At 39.3% G+C, this 22,627-nt stretch overlaps 1 protein-coding gene across 7 annotated transcripts in view; it reads left to right on the forward strand.

Moving 5' to 3' along the window:
* LOC124155400 (zinc finger protein 37-like) overlaps positions 1 to 22,627 on the forward strand; it is a 159,662-nt gene that overhangs the window by 16,433 nt on the left and 120,602 nt on the right. For all 7 annotated transcript variants that reach the window (XM_046529183.1, XM_046529184.1, XM_046529182.1 and 4 more), the window contains one exon: positions 22,078 to 22,167. In XM_046529183.1, the coding sequence (XP_046385139.1) occupies positions 22,078 to 22,167 (90 nt within the window). The remainder of the gene's footprint in view (positions 1 to 22,077; positions 22,168 to 22,627) is intronic.

Here is a 22,627-nt window from a genome sequence, read left to right on the forward strand (position 1 = left end):
AAAGTCGGTTATTGACCGCCCCCATCATTTTCAAAAATTCGCTCTGAAGGGATTGCCTTTCTTTACGCAATTCCTCCTTCTCCTGCTCCTTCTCCCTTCGTCTTTCCTCTTTCTCCTTCTCCCGTAAGAGTTCCCTCTCCCGTTCCTTCTCTTTCTCCTCCTCCCGTAAGAGTTCCCTCTCTCGTTCCTTCTCCTTACGTCTTTCCTGCTTCTCCTTCTCCCGTAGGAGTTCCCTCTCCCGCATTTCCTCTTTCTCCTTCTCCCTTTCCCTTCGCATTTCCTCCAATAACTCACGCACCGGGTTCAACGCGATCGGCGTTTGGTAAATCGACTCTATAGTGGACTCCGTTTGACCAACCGGTGACTCTGCGTCCCGTTCCACTTCCTCCATAATGGCCAACCCAGTCAAATCCCCTATATTACGATTGAGCATGAACCTTTCCTCCCTTTGACTCTTCTCGGCCATCTTAACACGATATGGTTCTTTCTCAAAACGTCCCCGTCGAAAACCAACTTCTCCCCCACACTAATCACAAATACACCCCCTACAAAGCGTGCCCAGGCCTCACCAAAGAACCCTCCGCGCCGACGACGCATCCGTGGTTTAGGAACCTGAATGAGCCCAGCACTCCACACTTGACAATTAGTCTTTCCGTAACTGAAACAAAAATTTTTATACAAGAACTATTCGCTTGCCATAACGAATCAACTCTGCCAGAAAATATTTCCTCAATTGCCCTTTTAAAAGTGAATGAATGAATTGGGATCCTGTCCTTTTAAAAGTGAATGAATGAATTGGGATCCTGTCCTTTTAAAAGTGAATGAATGAATTGGGATCCTGTCCGCAGCGCCATTTTTCATATGTAACGGTTCAAACCGCGAGAGCCGCCCGCTCGCCTCCCGTTCGATATCTCCCCGTACATGTGATTGTTAACTCTCCACTCCCCAAAAAATAGAAAATTGCCCCGACGGAGACTTACCGAATCCGGGCTTAAAATCAAGTTCCCCAATTGTTCGTGCCTGCACGCACACTCACTTACAACAGGATCTAAGGAAATCGTGGCAATAGCAAAACAAATAACTTCAATGATATCCCTTTTACAATTGATTTTAATAATTGAACTACCATAGGTTCCAAAATTTACACTGACACTAAAGCATTCCCAACACACACAATAAATCCCCGTTCCAAAATCCATCGGCGTCACCTCCAACATGAAATATTCACCTTCGGCTTCTCCTTCCAAAAATGACAATAGCACTTTCTCAATGATTATAAAAAATTGATGTTTCCAACAACAAAATGTACCCACGCTCTTTAGCGAATAAGCAACGTAAAAATAGTGACATCAAACTTACAAAAAGAACTTTCCGTGCAAAGCAATTATAAATTGGGTGTTACTGTTCAAATGGCCACCCGTTTTGAACTCGGGCTCAATGATCCGCCAAGTGACACTAACATTCAGAAAGTATGCTCAAACTTCACCACGTGCCGCACTTAAGTCTTGCAGGGCCGTGACTAAAACCAGCCAACAGTAAATTCACTAGGGCCTTATTGTGGGGAGCACACTTGGGACTTTCAAAGGGGGGAACCATCTGGACACCAAAGGATCTATTTGGGCTTTGGTAATTTCCAAGCTTACTTCCTTTATCCGATGTTCTCGCCACCCCTGAAGAGCTGTCCGCGTATCGGCTTCCACCACGTGCCGTAGCTTGGCTGCTGCTGCTTGTCACCGCACGCCACTATGACTTATCTTTGTGTCGCACCGTAAGAGAGAGAGAGCTATCCTTCTCGTCTCTCTCTTTTATAAACTCTGCACTACCCATAATCACCTCTGGTGCACCTCAACGCCCTCTTTTTTCCCCGGCCGTAAGGCGGGTTTTCAAACGTATTCCGGGAGAGAACCACTGCGTCGCCTCTCCCGGAAATCCACTCTCACACCATGTCACATCCAAAAAAAAATATACTACAAAGGAAAAAACAAAATAAACCCTTTACATAAATTCAGGATAGAACTCCGTGAAAAAAATTCTAAAAATGTGAGTGTGCGCGCAGACGTAACCCCCCTCAGCCGCGATGTTTTATATGATGCGTCGGGCCGGCTCCGGTCCGTACCGCTACAGTACTTGTGAATACCCTTGCTGTGAGTGAAAAATTAATGAAAGAAATGAATCGATTTCATTGAATTAACTTATTGCATGGTTTTCATGTAAATAATATTTTGAACAGAATTCATTCCGTACTTAAAGTTAAAAGTTCACAGTTACTTACTTTTCTATAGTACTGAAAAAATGCTCACCTATGAAGCCCATGCATGCATTGGTAATCTTAGACGATGTAGAACTCCTGACTACTTGTATAGTGTCTAGGTCCTTGTGACGTCACGTGGAGTGGCATTGCATGGGCGCCAATCTGGACTTTTTCAAATGAGGTTAAAATTGACCATTCAGGGTGTCCACCGGCCCTTGAAAACCTGGAATTATTCGGGAATTTTCCGAACCTTGAAATTTCCGTGAATTATGCGGGAATTTCTGGATAAATCCTGGAATTTTTAAACTTATTATTCCAAGTCGAAAAAAACCTTATAATGGAATGTTAGTACATTCATGCGTTAATCTAAGCCCATGTAGTTTCTACTCCTATTCCATTTATTTCTTTGAAAAATTTTGCCATCCAATATAATTGTCTATATCCTGCGCGCAGTAAAAATGCTCAATTTATAGATCATTCGGAGGTGAACCTTATTCACTTATGCACCTTCAGTTCCATTCCAATGTATTCCCGCAACTGTAATTATGCCTGCTTGAGGTGTTTGATCATCATTTCTGTTCAGAAGCCGTAAGTAAACATTTAAGTAAAAAACTGAAGCATATGGAGTGTTGTTTACCCAATGGATGTCTCTGCTCGTGTTTTTCGCGGGGTCATGATGTTGTGGAATGTGCTCTTTCAGGGCGATCCTACTGACGCATGTCGCCCTGAGTTGTCAGTGTTCGACGATATAAATGTAGTATCTAGTTTCTATACGAGTAGATAGGAGTTATACAACGTCTGAGATTACCAATGCATGCATGAGGCACAGAGCTCAGGGAAACATGTCTTAATAATCACCTATTAAAACTGGCTAAGGTGGGAAAGATTTCCTCGTTTGATAAGGTATTAATAATCCGTATTTAAGCCATGCGCTACCAGCTAGCATGGTACTCTGCTACCTGCTAGCATCCTGCGTTGTATCAGAGCTCAGAGCCTCGCCCCAAGGTCACCTCACTTGCGGCAGCGGGAACCAGAACGACGTCACGTGGGAGTTTTCCCGGCATTCATACTTACCCGTCGCGTTTTCGCGTGCTTGAAAATTTTCACTTTTCATTTAATCGCAAATAATAGATATCCTCATTTAAAAATCTAAAAGCGTGAAATGCGTACTCCAGGAGTAATATTCTTTTCTTTTTTTGACGAATCTTTCGTTTTAGGCAATAAAAAATAATAGGGAACCACCCTATTGCGGGAGTGCCTGAATCGTGTAAACATTCCTTTCACTCATTGTGAGGAATACGGCCATACAGATTGCCAAAATTTGCTTCACATTGTATCAAATTCCAAGACTCACTTTTAGATAGCTGCCATGTATCAATTGTCAGCAATTATAGATCGCACCTTGGGAGACTTTTCTTTGTGCTCAGCCTGCTCTCAAAGTATCAACCTGGTCACCGGGTCAGACCAAACTACAAAATAATGTTCTGTTAGGCTATCACACCCAGACGGCACAGAACCCTCCGTATCTAATTCGTATGTACATAGTACCCATTGACTAAGGGGATACTATGCCGCTTCGTCGCTTTTCGTCAATGGATAATTTCCGTTCGCGGCCTGTCGACGAAGCGCGTACGCAGCATGTGAATGTCCGCTACTAAGCACGTACGATTGGATACGAAGCGCGCAGGAACACGGCACTCAGGCTAATCTCAATCGATTAGGTCGACATTAGATATATCGTAACTCGCACGATCGAAAAATGTATCGAACGCAACACAATCGATAGCTACCGACCGTAGCGAGAACCTTGATACGAATCATTATGAATTGTAAGTTCTCAATAGGTAAATAACACCATATCATGAATTCTAATTACCATGAAAGACTCACGACCGACAAAGTTTTGTCGGTTGTGAGTTTTTCATGGTAATTAGAATTCATGATATAGTATTATTTACCCATTGAGAACTTACAAAACTTACTCGGCCACTTAAATAACTCTGCGAAAAATGAGATTCTCATGGCTAATTCACGCACCCCCAGCATCCAGCATTGTTAAGTGGCTCGTACTTACTTGGAAACCTTGAGATGTTAATGAGAGTAAATTCTTATTAATTTTGACACTAAATAAGACATCACATAGCCCACGAGCATTAAAAAGCTTACCCTAAAGCCTGACGAAATAAAATTTTTAAATAAAAATTGCCGATGAAACAGGATTGCTGACACATCTGCTATTAGTATGATCGAATTCATCAAAATGCAAGCAAAAATTAACGTATAGTTCATTCTCAGCTACTAAAACTTACCCATATCAGGCGCTAAAGTATTTGAAAAATTATTTGGGATGAGTAAAAGTCCCTAGGTCACTGCAGTAAATGTATCACCCTATTAAAAATATGAAAGTCCTGCCAAATCACCAGCATAAACACTTGTAAAATAAAACATGTTATCTCTTAGATCACACCTCCGATTTTATACTTACTTTGCATGAAGTCACCACCGCAAGAAATTTTAAAGAGGCAGGAAAGAAAAAACCCACAGAAATACAATACATATATTATGTATTTTCTATTGTCAACCACAATAATATTTCCAATTTTCTCTTCTATCCCACATCTAATTTAGCGAAACAATTACTCTTATTCTCTTTCGAATAGAAAATTATTTAAAAGAGGACTGGTCGATACATACAAACTATCGTCAATACTTTCTCCGATGAACGTCCACTATAACTGCACCAACTTGCACAAATCAAATCCACATCCACAAATATGTCACTTCTGCCACAATGTCTGTCTTCTTGGCGACAGGTAACAGTGAAGCAATGGTACCTTCCTCCAATCTGGGCACCTCCAATTCAGCAAGAATTTTCTCCTCGTCTTCTCGTCCAAGGCCACAGATTATTTTCTGATATCACAAGGTGCGATGTGAAGCTCAGACACCTAAAATTAATAAATAATAAAATACCATGCACTATTATAATTCATTTTCGGGAATACGTCTGCGTGCTATTAATATTTAACTCAACGTTTCGTTCCACTTACTGGGAACGTCGTCAGGAGAATGAAAATATAAACACCTATCATACCGTTGGAAAAACTGGTCCATTGTTGTTAAGGTATTTAAAAAAAAAAAGTAAATAAAAATAAAAATAAAATAAAAGCCAACTTCTTTAAAACATCTAATATAAAAAAAAAAAAAAAAAAAGGAAGATGAAAGGTGGAATATTGTAATTAAATTTTCGAAATGTATCTCTTCCACACATGGCTTAAATTATATCCATCATCCCTGTTAAAATTCATTGGTCTTTTAGAAATTTCTATCGCCTCTCTAATAAGCCGTGGATAATATGCAGATTTTCTTGCAATGGCTTTGGCCTCATCCAGGAGGATCTTGTGTCCTGGCCCCGACATAAAATGATCGGCGACAGCTGAAGTTTCCCATTGCCTTGCCTTCAGCGCCCTTTCATGCTCTTTCAGCCTTGTCACTATCTTCCGTTTGGTCTGTCCGATGTAACTAGACCCACATGAACACGGAATCTCATATATGCCTTCCATTTGTAATGGGGGAACAGCATCAATGACGGATGGAAGTAGGTCTCTGATCTTCCTCAACGTGCCAAACCTGGTTTCAACGTTGGCTTTTCCAAGGATGCGAGCAATCCGGTCCGTTGTTCCTGATACGTAAGGCAGAACTGCAAAAGCACTTGGTTTTGTTTTCTCCATCGGGGCCTTGACTTCCCTTAAAGCTCTCCTAATGAATGAATTAGCATATCCGTTTCCTTTTAAAATAGAAATAAGATGTTCCATTTCACTTTCTACGCTATCTTCATCAGAAACGGCAAGGGCTCTATGTCTTAAGGTCTTGATAACGCAGGACTTCTGACGCGGGTGATGGTGTGATGCCGCGTTTAAGTACCTATCTGTGTGGGTCTTCTTCCTAAAGACCGAATGTCCCAAGCTTCCGTCTTGCCTTTTCCTTACTAGAACATCAAGAAACGGTAAGGAGCCATCTTCTTCGATTTCTTTGGTGAACTTGATGTTATCATGAATATTATTCAGGTGTTCATGGAAATATTCAAGAGCCTCTTTCCCGTGTGGCCAAATAACAAAAGTGTCATCAACGTATCGGAGCCAGCATACCGGTTGATATTCACTTGATGAAAGAGCATCGGCTTCAAACTTCTCCATGAAGAGGTTAGCTATGACCGGAGAGAGAGGGGATCCCATAGCAGCTCCCTCTACTTGGGAATATATTTCTCCGTCGTAGCGAAGATAGCTGTTTTTGAGGCATAATTCTGCGAGATCGGGTACATAATTAGGGAGCCCTTTCTGAGTTAGTTCCCTTAAAATCAGAACTGAATCATTAACCGGAACTTTAGTAAAAAGACTCACAACGTCAAAACTGACCAGAATATCATTCTCTGATGTTCTTAAATCCTTTAGTAGCTCGATGAAATGGCTTGAGTTTTTAACGTAGGATTCGGTACTCCCAATAAAGGACTGAATGTCTCTAGATATATAGCGGGCCAAATTATACGTCGGTGAGTCGATAGTGTTCACAATCGGTCGCAGAGGTATTCCTGCTTTATGTATTTTGGGAAGTCCATACAGTCGTGGAGTTTTAGAGGCATGAGGAATAACTTTCCAATGATCTTCTTTTGGAATGGAGGATAGCTTGATTTCTTTCTTCACTCGATTTTCTAAGGCAGCTGTCGGGTCCTTGTTAAGTTTAACATACGTCTTATCATCCAAGAGAGAACGGATTTTAAGATCATAATCATGCTTATACATTATAACTGTTGAATTTCCTTTGTCGGCTGGTAATACGAGACAATTCTTTTGTACCTTGAGTTCTTTGATGGCTTTTCTCTCAGAAATAGACAGGTTAGGAGAAGGCAGCTTACTTTTTCTTAGGGTTTGCACAACTTCATGGCGAATATCCTCAGCTAGTCCAAATGGAAGTACGCGAATAGCAGATTCTACTCCAGTTATTATTTCTTAAACCGGCAATGTTTTTGGTGTAACAGCAAAGTTAAGTCCTCTGGATAACACTGAGATGGTATCATTGCTAAACACTTCAGCAGTAAGGTTGTGTACCGCCAAAGGAAGGGAACACTTCTGCACCGGCTTCTTCTTTTGAAGAAATTCAAATTTTTTCTTCTGTTTGACTTGCGTATTATAGAAAACATTTGAAGCCGAAAAAGTAGTGATACGATCTATTAAATTCCAATCATCTAAAGAAAGAACACTTGATAATTCCAAATGAAGCTCATACAATTCCTGTGAGTTATTCAAGAGAGAAAAACGCGTGAAACGAACCCGTTCTCTTAGCAGAGCTCGGCCAGCATTCTTCAATATATTCTTGGCTTTACTTGTTTGAATATGATGCTTTATCTTCACACAACCAGGAAGAGTATCCGAGTCTCGGCATCGTTGTAGGAAGGCGAGAGAAGTCAGAAGGGTGGCTTTCTTCTTCCTAAGGTTTTCCAACTTTCTTATTTTCTTGAAAATATCCTCCCCGTAGAGGTTCCAAATTTTAGTTTTAAGGTTTTCGCAGCGATTAGATGCACTATTATAATTCATTTTCGGGAATACGTCTGCGTGCTATTAATATTTAACTCAACGTTTCGTTCCACTTACTGGGAACGTCGTCAGGAGAATGAAAATATAAACACCTATCATACCGTTGGAAAAACTGGTCCATTGTTGTTAAGGTATTTAAAAAAAAGTAAATAAAAATAAAAATAAAATAAAAGCCAACTTCTTTAAAACATCTAATATAAAAAAAAAAAAAAAAAGGAAGATGAAAGGTGGAATATTGTAATTAAATTTTCGAAATGTATCTCTTCCACACATGGCTTAAATTATATCCATCATCCCTGTTAAAATTCATTGGTCTTTTAGAAATTTCTATCGCCTCTCTAATAAGCCGTGGATAATATGCAGATTTTCTTGCAATGGCTTTGGCCTCATCCAGGAGGATCTTGTGTCCTGGCCCCGACATAAAATGATCGGCGACAGCTGAAGTTTCCCATTGCCTTGCCTTCAGCGCCCTTTCATGCTCTTTCAGCCTTGTCACTATCTTCCGTTTGGTCTGTCCGATGTAACTAGACCCACATGAACACGGAATCTCATATATGCCTTCCATTTGTAATGGGGGAACAGCATCAATGACGGATGGAAGTAGGTCTCTGATCTTCCTCAACGTGCCAAACCTGGTTTCAACGTTGGCTTTTCCAAGGATGCGAGCAATCCGGTCCGTTGTTCCTGATACGTAAGGCAGAACTGCAAAAGCACTTGGTTTTGTTTTCTCCATCGGGGCCTTGACTTCCCTTAAAGCTCTCCTAATGAATGAATTAGCATATCCGTTTCCTTTTAAAATAGAAATAAGATGTTCCATTTTAAAAGGAAACTTATTAAAATATATATATATTAATATATATAAATTATTATATTTAAAAGGATTCTTATTTCTATTTTAAAAGGAAACGGATATGCTAATTCATTCATTAGGAGAGCTTTAAGGGAAGTCAAGGCCCCGATGGAGAAAACAAAACCAAGTGCTTTTGCAGTTCTGCCTTACGTATCAGGAACAACGGACCGGATTGCTCGCATCCTTGGAAAAGCCAACGTTGAAACCAGGTTTGGCACGTTGAGGAAGATCAGAGACCTACTTCCATCCGTCATTGATGCTGTTCCCCCATTACAAATGGAAGGCATATATGAGATTCCGTGTTCATGTGGGTCTAGTTACATCGGACAGACCAAACGGAAGATAGTGACAAGGCTGAAAGAGCATGAAAGGGCGCTGAAGGCAAGGCAATGGGAAACTTCAGCTGTCGCCGATCATTTTATGTCGGGGCCAGGACACAAGATCCTCCTGGATGAGGCCAAAGCCATTGCAAGAAAATCTGCATATTATCCACGGCTTATTAGAGAGGCGATAGAAATTTCTAAAAGACCAATGAATTTTAACAGGGATGATGGATATAATTTAAGCCATGTGTGGAAGAGATACATTTCGAAAATTTAATTACAATATTCCACCTTTCATCTTCCTTTTTTTTTATATTAGATGTTTTAAAGAAGTTGGCTTTTATTTTATTTTTATTTTTATTTACTTTTTTTTTAAATACCTTAACAACAATGGACCAGTTTTTCCAACGGTATGATAGGTGTTTATATTTTCATTCTCCTGACGACGTTCCCAGTAAGTGGAACGAAACGTTGAGTTAAATATTAATAGCACGCAGACGTATTCCCGAAAATGAATTATAATAGTGCATCTAATCGCTGCGAAAACCTTAAAACTAAAATTTGGAACCTCTACGGGGAGGATATTTTCAAGAAAATAAGAAAGTTGGAAAACCTTAGGAAGAAGAAAGCCACCCTTCTGACTTCTCTCGCCTTCCTACAACGATGCCGAGACTCGGATACTCTTCCTGGTTGTGTGAAGATAAAGCATCATATTCAAACAAGTAAAGCCAAGAATATATTGAAGAATGCTGGCCGAGCTCTGCTAAGAGAACGGGTTCGTTTCACGCGTTTTTCTCTCTTGAATAACTCACAGGAATTGTATGAGCTTCATTTGGAATTATCAAGTGTTCTTTCTTTAGATGATTGGAATTTAATAGATCGTATCACTACTTTTTCGGCTTCAAATGTTTTCTATAATACGCAAGTCAAACAGAAGAAAAAATTTGAATTTCTTCAAAAGAAGAAGCCGGTGCAGAAGTGTTCCCTTCCTTTGGCGGTACACAACCTTACTGCTGAAGTGTTTAGCAATGATACCATCTCAGTGTTATCCAGAGGACTTAACTTTGCTGTTACACCAAAAACATTGCCGGTTTAAGAAATAATAACTGGAGTAGAATCTGCTATTCGCGTACTTCCATTTGGACTAGCTGAGGATATTCGCCATGAAGTTGTGCAAACCCTAAGAAAAAGTAAGCTGCCTTCTCCTAACCTGTCTATTTCTGAGAGAAAAGCCATCAAAGAACTCAAGGTACAAAAGAATTGTCTCGTATTACCAGCCGACAAAGGAAATTCAACAGTTATAATGTATAAGCATGATTATGATCTTAAAATCCGTTCTCTCTTGGATGATAAGACGTATGTTAAACTTAACAAGGACCCGACAGCTGCCTTAGAAAATCGAGTGAAGAAAGAAATCAAGCTATCCTCCATTCCAAAAGAAGATCATTGGAAAGTTATTCCTCATGCCTCTAAAACTCCACGACTGTATGGACTTCCCAAAATACATAAAGCAGGAATACCTCTGCGACCGATTGTGAACACTATCGACTCACCGACGTATAATTTGGCCCGCTATATATCTAGAGACATTCAGTCCTTTATTGGGAGTACCGAATCCTACGTTAAAAACTCAAGCCATTTCATCGAGCTACTAAAGGATTTAAGAACATCAGAGAATGATATTCTGGTCAGTTTTGACGTTGTGAGTCTTTTTACTAAAGTTCCGGTTAATGATTCAGTTCTGATTTTAAGGGAACTAACTCAGAAAGGGCTCCCTAATTATGTACCCGATCTCGCAGAATTATGCCTCAAAAACAGCTATCTTCGCTACGACGGAGAAATATATTCCCAAGTAGAGGGAGCTGCTATGGGATCCCCTCTCTCTCCGGTCATAGCTAACCTCTTCATGGAGAAGTTTGAAGCCGATGCTCTTTCATCAAGTGAATATCAACCGGTATGCTGGCTCCGATACGTTGATGACACTTTTGTTATTTGGCCACACGGGAAAGAGGCTCTTGAATATTTCCATGAACACCTGAATAATATTCATGATAACATCAAGTTCACCAAAGAAATCGAAGAAGATGGCTCCTTACCGTTTCTTGATGTTCTAGTAAGGAAAAGGCAAGACGGAAGCTTGGGACATTCGGTCTTTAGGAAGAAGACCCACACAGATAGGTACTTAAACGCGGCATCACACCATCACCCGCGTCAGAAGTCCTGCGTTATCAAGACCTTAAGACATAGAGCCCTTGCCGTTTCTGATGAAGATAGCGTAGAAAGTGAAATGGAACATCTTATTTCTATTTTAAAAGGAAACGGATATGCTAATTCATTCATTAGGAGAGCTTTAAGGGAAGTCAAGGCCCCGATGGAGAAAACAAAACCAAGTGCTTTTGCAGTTCTGCCTTACGTATCAGGAACAACGGACCGGATTGCTCGCATCCTTGGAAAAGCCAACGTTGAAACCAGGTTTGGCACGTTGAGGAAGATCAGAGACCTACTTCCATCCGTCATTGATGCTGTTCCCCCATTACAAATGGAAGGCATATATGAGATTCCGTGTTCATGTGGGTCTAGTTACATCGGACAGACCAAACGGAAGATAGTGACAAGGCTGAAAGAGCATGAAAGGGCGCTGAAGGCAAGGCAATGGGAAACTTCAGCTGTCGCCGATCATTTTATGTCGGGGCCAGGACACAAGATCCTCCTGGATGAGGCCAAAGCCATTGCAAGAAAATCTGCATATTATCCACGGCTTATTAGAGAGGCGATAGAAATTTCTAAAAGACCAATGAATTTTAACAGGGATGATGGATATAATTTAAGCCATGTGTGGAAGAGATACATTTCGAAAATTTAATTACAATATTCCACCTTTCATCTTCCTTTTTTTTTTATATTAGATGTTTTAAAGAAGTTGGCTTTTATTTTATTTTTATTTTTATTTACTTTTTTTTTTTAAATACCTTAACAACAATGGACCAGTTTTTCCAACGGTATGATAGGTGTTTATATTTTCATTCTCCTGACGACGTTCCCAGTAAGTGGAACGAAACGTTGAGTTAAATATTAATAGCACGCAGACGTATTCCCGAAAATGAATTATAATAGTGCATCTAATCGCTGCGAAAACCTTAAAACTAAAATAAAATACCATGTAACTTATTAGGTCAAATCATTTCCAATTTTTGGTATTTCTGCATGAGAAATCAAATTACTAGGCTCGTAAATATAGTAAATATTTTTATGCCTGATATTTTTATTGTTTTAAACTATAGCATAAGATAATTTGAAATGATGAAAGCCGATGTGTAATACACCATAGGGCAAGCTAAGAAGCAATATTCGAACCTATAAACTTGGCAGCTTATTCCTAGTTTCTCCTTTAACCACACGTTTACCGAATGAATTAATACAAAAAAGACAACTAAAATGCAAGAATTTTCAAAAGAATTGCTGCTACAATATTTTGAATCACCATTTTTAGTACTGAATAGTACTATAGTACTTCAGTACTGAATAGTTCGGGATGTTGATGCATCAACATCCCGAAGCCACTTCTAACTTAAAATTACATCCAAATAATTACAGCGAGAAAGAGTACATACCTCACAGCTTTTCGTAGGGGTGAAATGTTTTCTTCTTATCGCCCAAATGCACTTCTTCTTCAACTCAGGATCTTTTGGAAAGCTAAAACCTTGAACCATGTCCCGGAGTTTCCATTACGTCATCCCGACAATAAACACACGAAAGGCATTTTTAACAAAAATATCTCACAAACACGTTTCTGAAGCCCAGTGAATGAAATTAAAGAATAAGGGAAACTTCACTATTACCAGACACTCTATTTTTCACAAACTTAACCACAAAAATCCCTGAAATGTGGTAAGACGTTACGTAAACGACACGATCTCCAACGCCTTGTGCTAGCTTGTGAAGACATGTGATCTTTCTAGGAGGATATGGCACGATGGCACCAGATGGCACCACCCGCGAAAGAAAATAGTCCCAGACCGAATACAGTTTTATCGATGAGATACAATTTTATCGATGCATATGAATTTGCCAGTCCTCTTGCATCTTTTTTCGTCATTAAAGGAAATAAAGAAACAAAACCTTCTAAGTAACTTCCTAAGCGCGATTTTTGTATCTTGATTGTCCACCCTCGTATTTAGGTACGAAAACTTCCTGTGCCGTCTGGGCAGTGACTGATAATTTTCATTAGGTTGTGTTTGGCTAAGATAATACATATTCTTTGTAAAATGTGAAAAATATTGCTTTGTCTCTTATATAAACTGTGATAATACAACCTGGAAATTTTCAAAATTTAGCCTTGAAGACCTGGAATTATGCTTGAATTTTTTATTTTGACTTCGTTGGACACCCTGCCATTAACATTCATCTAAACTGGGATTTGTAAAACTAAATACAGTGGAACTTGGTTAGTACGTTCCTCCTTAGTACGTTTTCCTCCTTAGTACGGCGATTTCCCTCGGTCCCGGTACCATCCGAACAAAATACAGGTAAAAGAATTTGGTTAGCACGTTTGAAAAAATTGCGCTTTCGTGGTTAGTACGCTCAATTGCTTGCCGTGACGCAACCTGCCGTGACGCAACCCGCAATTCGTTCTCTAGTGTCTTCTTAAGGGTCGCAAACGTCTGAATTCATGATTTAATTTATTATCATTAGTCATTTACATTCTTCCATTCATTCCACATCTCTTTCTTCTACCGTAATTTATCCAAATGCATTTCTGAATACTTGTGACGTGATGAAAAATAAAATGCGGCCATTTTTCGGGAATGTCTGACTATGAAAAACTGCAACCAATAAGAAGCCCCAATTTTCCCCACCCCGAGCTCCTCACCTTCTGTTGCCTTTGGAGCGCTTGTTAGTGCCCACTGCTGCGCACAAAGTTCGTGAGTGGGCAATTGTTGCTATTGCACGAGTTATCATGATGAAGAAATGAGTCAGACAATTTCCACATTATCTAAAGCAGTACTGTTCCATAAACTCGACGTCGTGCGTATTTACTTGACTACTGTTGCGGGAGCAGACGATCCTCAGGATCTCCACGCGAAGCTTAGCTTAAAAATAATTGATCTCGGAACGAAAGCAGACGACATTAGACAAATTTTGAAAGTAAATTTCAACTGTTTAATATAAAATTTTCTTGTAATTACGTCGTAATCTAATAATCTTGCGTGTCATCAGTCGATATATCGATCGATTTTACAATCGAAATGGTATCATTCCAGAAGCGAATGTCTACGGCTGTTGCCGTAATTTGAAAGTCATAATATAATTTTGCCCAATTTTTATGATGTTTAAAAAACCAGTTGACTTACTCCGGGTTGTTGTTATATTCTCCGAGTACGCCGTGAGAAAGAAAAATGACTTGTCTTCGCTTGTCTGAGCTTCACTCGTCCTCGTTCTGTAAATATATATAGGATAAATCACGGGAGATAGACGCCGTAATCATGAAATCGTCTCCGGGATGTCCATGAAAAATTGCGATTTTTATTCACATGGTATTGTTTTTCATGGTAGCGCTCATTTTCTTGATTTTAAATGTGAAAAGAGTTCAGGAAGGCGATCCTATGAGAACTACCGATAGTAATTGTAATTATGACGACTTTTTCACTGATTGCAATAACCCCGACTGCTATTATTTACTTTCCTCGTTAGTACGTTTTCCTGGTTAGTACGTTCATTTTTCGTGGTCCCTTCAGAAACGTACTAACTCAGGGAAAAATTTTTGCTTTGCAACTGCTTTGGAACCCTTTTGAAACTGCTTTGGAACACCAAAATCTGCATTGGAACTGCTGTGTAACTAATTTTTACTCATTTGTACCAAAAATTAGAAATACGAAGACGTTTGTAACTCATTTGTGATCCCCTTTGGAACTCCTTTGTACAGAGTGTGTTCGTTTGGAACTGCTTTCTACTCATTTGGAACTACTTTTGAACGATTCGGCAGGATTTCCAGACGTCATCATTCGTATTGTAACTGCTGTGTACGGAGAAAATTCATTTGGAACTCCCTTTGAACGAGATGACAGGATTTCCGGGCGTCATCATTCGTGTTGTAACTGTTGTGTACTGAGAAGATTAATGTATAACGGCTTTCCATACGTTTGTAATTCTTTGTGAACAAATCCATGCGATTTATATACGTCATCATTTGTTTTGGAACTGTCTTCTACGCTCCAACATACCATGTCCAGGTTCAGTCTGATACGTTTGGTCGAGAAAACGAAAATTCTTTAATATATGCAATAAAAATGCATAAGTGGTTTAAGAAATAATCGCAAGTCAGTTAATAGAAACGGAACTCCCAAATAATCACTCGAATTAGTTTAAAAATTATTCTATTTTCCTTGTGGCTTAAATCGTATTTTTGGGTCCGATTTGAAATGCGACAAGATTATCTTCACTACGTACCGAGAATTTTGGTTGCGTATAATAAAGGTATTCAATAACAAATTCATAGCGCTCGCGTTTTTTTTGCGTTTCCAAGTATATTATTATCGTAAAAATTCAATGTCTATACTTTCAAAGTATACGTCGCAATTATAAATATTGCGAATTTTACGGCATTTTTGCAACCTTTTCTTTCATTGCTTTCGTTCTTTGATATTACCGGAAAAGTAGTATTTTCCATAGATTAATATACATAAAACCATAGAGTAAGTATATAATATACTTACTCTATGATAAAACATACCGATGTATTAATTGTCTTCGCGATCCCTAGGAAATGGTTTATGTCCATATTTGGATCCGTATTTTAGGGCTGAATTTTTTCGCCATGAATCCCTCCTTCGAAAATATATTTCTATGTCGAGGTTGACAAGTTCGATTACCCGGAAAGGCCTTTTTTCGCATTTCCCATTGCATTTTCAGATATTTAACATGACGGTTTTCAAGAAAAAATTTCTAGAAACGAAGGCATTTCACTCAAAAATGGACACTGAATGATCCACATCAACCACGTAAGATCGGAATTAAGCTCTCGATAAGGACTTTCTTGACCACCAAAGTGACTTACCCCTCACTACGCAATAGGAAAACATGAACCTTGTGTTAAGTTTGTCGAGCATGAAGGTCTTTCGTTAATGACTAATGCTTTTCAAAGCAATGGAGCTATTGCGAAATGGCGGCACTGCCGCACTTCAATTCGTAATACTCATTTTGCCTTAATATCCGAATCAGACTAAAATAAACTTCAATAAAATTGAGTACGCCATCTTGAACTGCTACAAAGCAGGTGGCATGGTGTACAAATGAGTTCCAAATGGGTGTTCCAACTGGTACAAATCAGTTTCAAAACGGATGAACGAGTGGTACAAACGAGTTCCAAATTTAAATCCAAATGAGTCCCATAGCAATTTCCAATGGAAATCCAAGGCAGTTCAAAATGTGTTACAAATGAGTTGATGACATGGTAGGATGCTATGACGTCATGAACTGCTGTGTACCGTGTTTCAATTCCACAGTAGTTCAAAAGCACATACAAATCAGTAGTACAAAGCAGATAAATGACAGTTCCAAATGACTTACACATCAGAAATTTTTCCCTGAGAACCAAGTTCCACTGTAATTTGTATATTATGAATACACTAATCGTGGGTAACGAATCACAATCAATGCCTTTCGTTTTCTTTGATGAAGGAAACCACCCTATTTGTTAAACCATTCGGAAAATACCTTTTTTTTCTCTGACACTTTCCTCTTTCTTTGTCTAATTGGAGTATCATTTCCAATTGCTTCTTCATATTGTTCTGTGGCTTCTTTACTATTTACCCAATTCTGAACCATCCACTCTCGAAGCCCCAACGAGTTCAAAAGCATTACCTTGCAGATTGGTTTGTATTCACTGCTGCTAGGACTTAAGTAGTACTTGAATGTACCCTCTCTTCTACTTTTAGTGCCCTCAACATTTTTTGTTTTGTGTTTAGTTTAATTTTTTTTCACGATTTCAAACAAAACCCTGTTTTTCTACCCAAGACATAGACCAAAATTTGGTAAAAAGTAGTTTTCTTTCTTCTTCAGTAATTTCTATGCACTTTCTTTTTTGTTTGCCTTACACGCGTTAGAATTGCATTGAGGGCCTATCTTTCTCTCTTCAAGATCATAGTCACTTCTTGTTACCTATATTTTGTCATCATCTTTAACTTTTTTATAACCCCTATATTTTTTTCCTTCCATCCCTAATTTCTCACGCACATTCACATTCCATGTCCCTTTTTCATGACGCATTTGCCTCTTTCTTTTCAAAACATTATCATTATCACTACTTTGTTCATTAGAATGTAGGTTCTGTCTATCTTTGTTAGGAGAATTACTGTTTTCTTTATCAATGGGAAACATTTTTTTTATCAGTGACTTCAGGTGATTCATTTTCTGAAAAGACAAAATCTGGATCGTCGGTATCATTTTCAATAGAACAACCGGTCTCATTATCAGTGCTCGCACTCAACCGTGAAAACCTTAAAACCGTGAATCAACTGTGAATTTTGAGTATCGTGAAATAACACGGGAAAAACCGTGAATTTCGTCATAAAACCTTAAAAATCTTTCAAAGTTGATTGTAAAACTACGATTGATAGATCTAAAGAAAAATTAAATCAAAAATTGAAGCATTTACGTGGTGGAAGGGTTCCATATTAACAATGAAAACACTTTGTTACTTCCACAAAATACACAGTTTCTATTTATTACCGGTTTCGGCTATTACACCATTTTCAAATACAAACAATATATGGTAGGGGCAGGGGCAGTGGTTGTTGATTTGGGGGTGGGGGGAAAAGTTTTGGAATCAAGCTGGGATTGGTAGTTTGTGGAAAAGAATAGGGGGGGGGACACAGTTTGTCAGGTGGGTTGTTGGGGTGGAGGATTTGGGAGGGTGATGAGTAATAAGGGGGATGGGTTGGGAGAGGTTATGTCGTTGACAAGGTATTCACTTATAACTACTTCTCGTATTTCCAAGGCATCCATCCTCCTTCCTTTACCAGTAAAATGGAGTATTTCGGGGTCGAAACTACTTCCGTGCCCCATTTCCAGGAGATGCCGGGCGAAAGCTGACGTGTCGTCCTTGTTTTTCCAACATGCCCTGGTGTTGAAGTCTCGTCCCGTTTGGCCGATGTAGCATGAATCACAATCATTACATACACAATGGTGTAATAGTCGAAACCGGTAATAAATAGAGACTGTGTATTTTGTGGAAGTAACAAAGTGTTTTCATTGTTGCTAAAGAAAAATTGGTTTGTTGATCATGTATTAGGGTGAGACATGGGCGGACACTGTCTGCACACCTATCTGCACAGGTATATTCGAAGCACTGTAATTGCTCCGTGTGCCATGACAATACATTGACCTTAATCCTGTAATTGGAAGACGGTAGCCAAAATGTTCATTAGCCCTGGCAAAAAATCAGTCACTTCTTCTTCACTTCCCTGCCATCCCTCTATTTCCCCACTCTTAACCTGTAGCCAACCCTGAATTTTGCCAGTGATGGGTGACGTATGACACGGACCTGTGATTGATATGTCATCAATATTTTTAACAAAAATGGCTTTTCAACAGACCATGGATGTGACGACATTTAAACCGTGAATTTTATCATTTTGTGAGAGTGGGAGACCTACATTATACATAATATGTTCATTGGTTTACATGTTCATCATTAGTTACATCACAGAGGACCACGTCTTTGCTCATAACCACTAAGAGTACCGTATAAGCATGTGTAAGAAGCACACACGTGTAAGAGGCGCACCCCTACTTTGAGCATCGAAGCTATAAAGAAATAAAATTTTGCGGCATTTTTTAATCTTATCGTGCGGTGTTGCAGACGTATGCCTGGAATTTCGACAATTATCGAAATTTCTTCTTTCAATGCTAATGGAAAGAGAAATTTTTGATAACTGCGGCGGTAATAGCAGCATAAGAGGGAGTAGAAAGAGTTCCGATCCTCTCTTCGCATGCGCCGTAGATCTACGATGCTAGTCCCACTGACGAACAATTTTGTTTAAAAGCTCTCGCAGGAGTATTGCAATAGAATTGCAGCCGTGGAAAATTTTAAGTCAAAACACGACAGGCACATAGTATGAACCTTCCCAAGAGATTGGACAACAATCGGGGCAGTCTCAGCGCCGTAGGATAATAACCACGTTGTAGATTTACGGAATCACACTCGGCCCTCCATCAGCCAATGCCTCTGCCGTTTTTTTTCCCTTTCCGAGGCCCCACAGGAAAATAGGAAAATATCAAGTTACAGGGGAACAATGGAAACGTGTTTCATCCCTACCCCATCTCACCAACTGACCTTTTTTCGGTCTCAGGTTCAATTCTCCGAGTTTTTGGAGGCCAAATGCTAGGTGAGTCACCTACTGAGCTCGAAGATATCTCGATATCTTTCAGAAATTGTATGACACGCACGAGGTTCTAAAAAGAATGAGATGTAACGCGACATATATCTGACATCATTTAAGTTTTTTAAAGCTCTAATTGAATGATACGTAGATTTATAGTTAAAACAAGGCTACTAATATTCAGCATAGTCTAAACAGCACAATTTCGGAAGAAACAAGCGTAGCATAAGCGCATTCAAACATGACGAGACGGACTGGAAACTTCAGGCAACGCAAACTGCGTATATCACATTGCTGCGCCATCGCCCCTTCGCTCTGAAGGCAACGACATCACATGCAAGATCGGACGTGTTCTTTCCTTGCTCCTTCGCTCATAGCCTCTTAGCTTGAAATACGGAGGGGAGGGAGCGCGCTCCTTCCCCTCGACCACTCCTCTTCACTTATAAGCATTTCCGATTTCTTCTATCCACCATTTAGTCCAACAATGAACACACATGTTCGAATTTTTTAAACCGCAGGTTTTGACACCAATATAATTTTCAGTTGCAAAAATCCTCACATTAATGTCTGACTATGATTTTTGAAAAATCAGGTCCTCTGCGTAATGGAAATTGCTCGACAAGACAGATGTTGACTATTAACCAGGTATGACCTTCAAAACTACGCGTTTCTCTACGTTTGATAAGTGATTACTATATGCAGTATAAATGCCGCGGGATGCCCACTCGTGGCAATAAATTTAGCGCGCCCTCCGGAGCAAAAGACCCCGCGCGATCTTTTCGGTGTTCACCTCTGAGGTACCCACGTGATGGTGCGATGCTTACAAAAAAAGCAAACAGGAGCATTTTAAAAATACGTCACTAAGGGAGAAACTCTACTGCCTGCCGCTTGTTTTTGACCCAGGGTTTCATATGACTGACTCACGCTAAAAACCAAGGCCACTCAGTTCCCCTTGGACTTGCGACCAGGGAAGGGGAGGGGGGAAGATAAGACGTTTGTGTAAGAGGCGCACCCCCATTTTCGGGTGCAATTTCTGGGAAAAAAGGTGCGCCTCTTACACGCGCTTATACGGTACTTCCGTCTTCCTGGACCACTTCAACAGAGTTTATGTACGATTCAAAGGAATCCATCTGGAATATTATCTGATGATATTACATATATCTTGAGTATCTATTGTGTTTGAATTTTCAGCTAATGACCTCAGACATGTAAAAACTTAGGCCTTAGCATTAAAATAATACAGAAACTTACGAACTGCTTGTTCCTTCCATAAAGTAGTTAAAATATCTTCCACCAAATCTTCCTCCCCATTTGGTTCATCCATGGCAAAAGAGTTTACATCATAACCCCACGTATCTTAAGCCTGAAAATAGAAAAACTAAGTTATAACAACACGTATTTAAGGAGTTTGTTTCATCGTTTATTATCATCAAAAATAGGAATGTTCAGCCTAATATTTAACTGTTAAACTATTATTTGAATTACATTTTGTTCATTTAGCAATAAACTAAGAACTGTTTTAACATATCCTCTAAAGTACATACCTAAAAGCAAACAGCTGCTCCCTTGAAGCAACTGGCCTCACTGAAAAACATTGTACACACTCAAAGATAAGTGTTGTTAGAATTACAGTTTGACCAAGTGGCAACTAAATTCCCTAATTTAACAAACTTCCAATGATTTTTTCAATTTGAATTTTTTTGATATCAAGGTATTCGTTGAGAATCACACCCAAAAAGCTGTGGCCATGACCTTGTTGGCAGAGTGACCACCTCAGCCTTCCTTGATGTACGTTCATCCACAGAAACCAATGGTCTTGATGGCTCTTTGGTTTCTGGTGTGTTGTGATGGATCCATGTTTCATCCATGGTTAAAATACGGCACGAAAACTCACTCGAATTGCAACTTCACATTGCCAATCACTCTTTTGAAGTGGTCAGACTGTTGTGCTTGTGCTCGAGTGTGAGCAATCGTGGCACTCATTGCGCGGGTTGAGTTTTCATGTCCAAATATTCATGTATAATGTGATGTACATGCTCATACGTGATGCCTACATCATCAGTCATCTCACACACTGATTATTAAATGGCCCAGTATTTCCATGGATTTTATTCGTGATTTCTTGGGTGACCACCTCTTTCGGGCATCCTTAACGTTCGACGTTACTTGAGCTTGTACGACCACAAAGTAATTCAGTGGACCCCTTCTTCACCATTGAAATTGATGCTGCAGAGTTTCCCTAGTATTTACAAATTCTTTCCTTGGTGTCAGTGATAGTTTTTTCATGCAAAAAATAATGTTTAGTTAGCAAGCCAAATTCACTTTTTCCATTATTGTTAAAATTCACAAGGTTGTCTGCTTTCAATGGCTGTCAAAAGCAAACTAAACGATGGAATCAGCTCAAAATTTCACAGCTGTTTACTAATAGATGGTAACTAACAGGAGTTTGTTTTACTTTTATATTAACTATGTGGGAAATTCAAGAAGTCACAGACTTATCAAACGACCCTCGTATCACTGACCATTGTTGAGGAATTGAATATTGCATCCAAGATGGCTGCCTCTTGGGCATTGTGAATTCCTTTCTACTGTTGATTTCTCAAGGCCATTATTTTGTGGGTGCCTTTTACGCCTTTAGTAATTTAGCTAACATATTGAATTACACCTTTATTAATTTTTATTCTAGGAACAATATGTGTCACATCTGAAGCATACCATTCCTAATGAAGATGAAGAGGAAGTAATAGTCCCAGACGACTTCAATTCCCATGTATTGGTAAGAAGTTTCATCAATTTGATTAGTAAATTTTAGCTAATTGCAGGAAGGCATTTTTTATCTGTGTATGATTTTTTATAGTCCAGATCGTTGGAATGGGTAAATTTGATTCTTTGGTTGGGGAATTGTGTTGGAATGGTTTCAGATGATTTATGGTGTTTAACCATGGAGTCAGAGATCATGAAGTGATGATTATGTATTTAGTATGGGAACCAATCGCAAATCATTCGCAAAGCATACCCTCCAAGAATCTGAAATTGATGTGCCATTTTTATGTCATATCCAAATAGTATTGCAGTCAATGGTAATCATGTGTATGTACCTGTTTCTGTGAGTTAAGGAGTGTTATCCTTTTTTGTAAAATTCCACTATGATGGACATCCTGTCTCGAGAAATGTTACCCTATGCATCAGCATTCCCTCTCATACCAAGGTTGTTACAGATCATGATAATCAGGGGA

Source organism: Ischnura elegans, chromosome 3, assembly GCF_921293095.1.
Source record: "Ischnura elegans chromosome 3, ioIscEleg1.1, whole genome shotgun sequence".
NCBI lineage: Eukaryota > Metazoa > Arthropoda > Insecta > Odonata > Coenagrionidae > Ischnura > Ischnura elegans.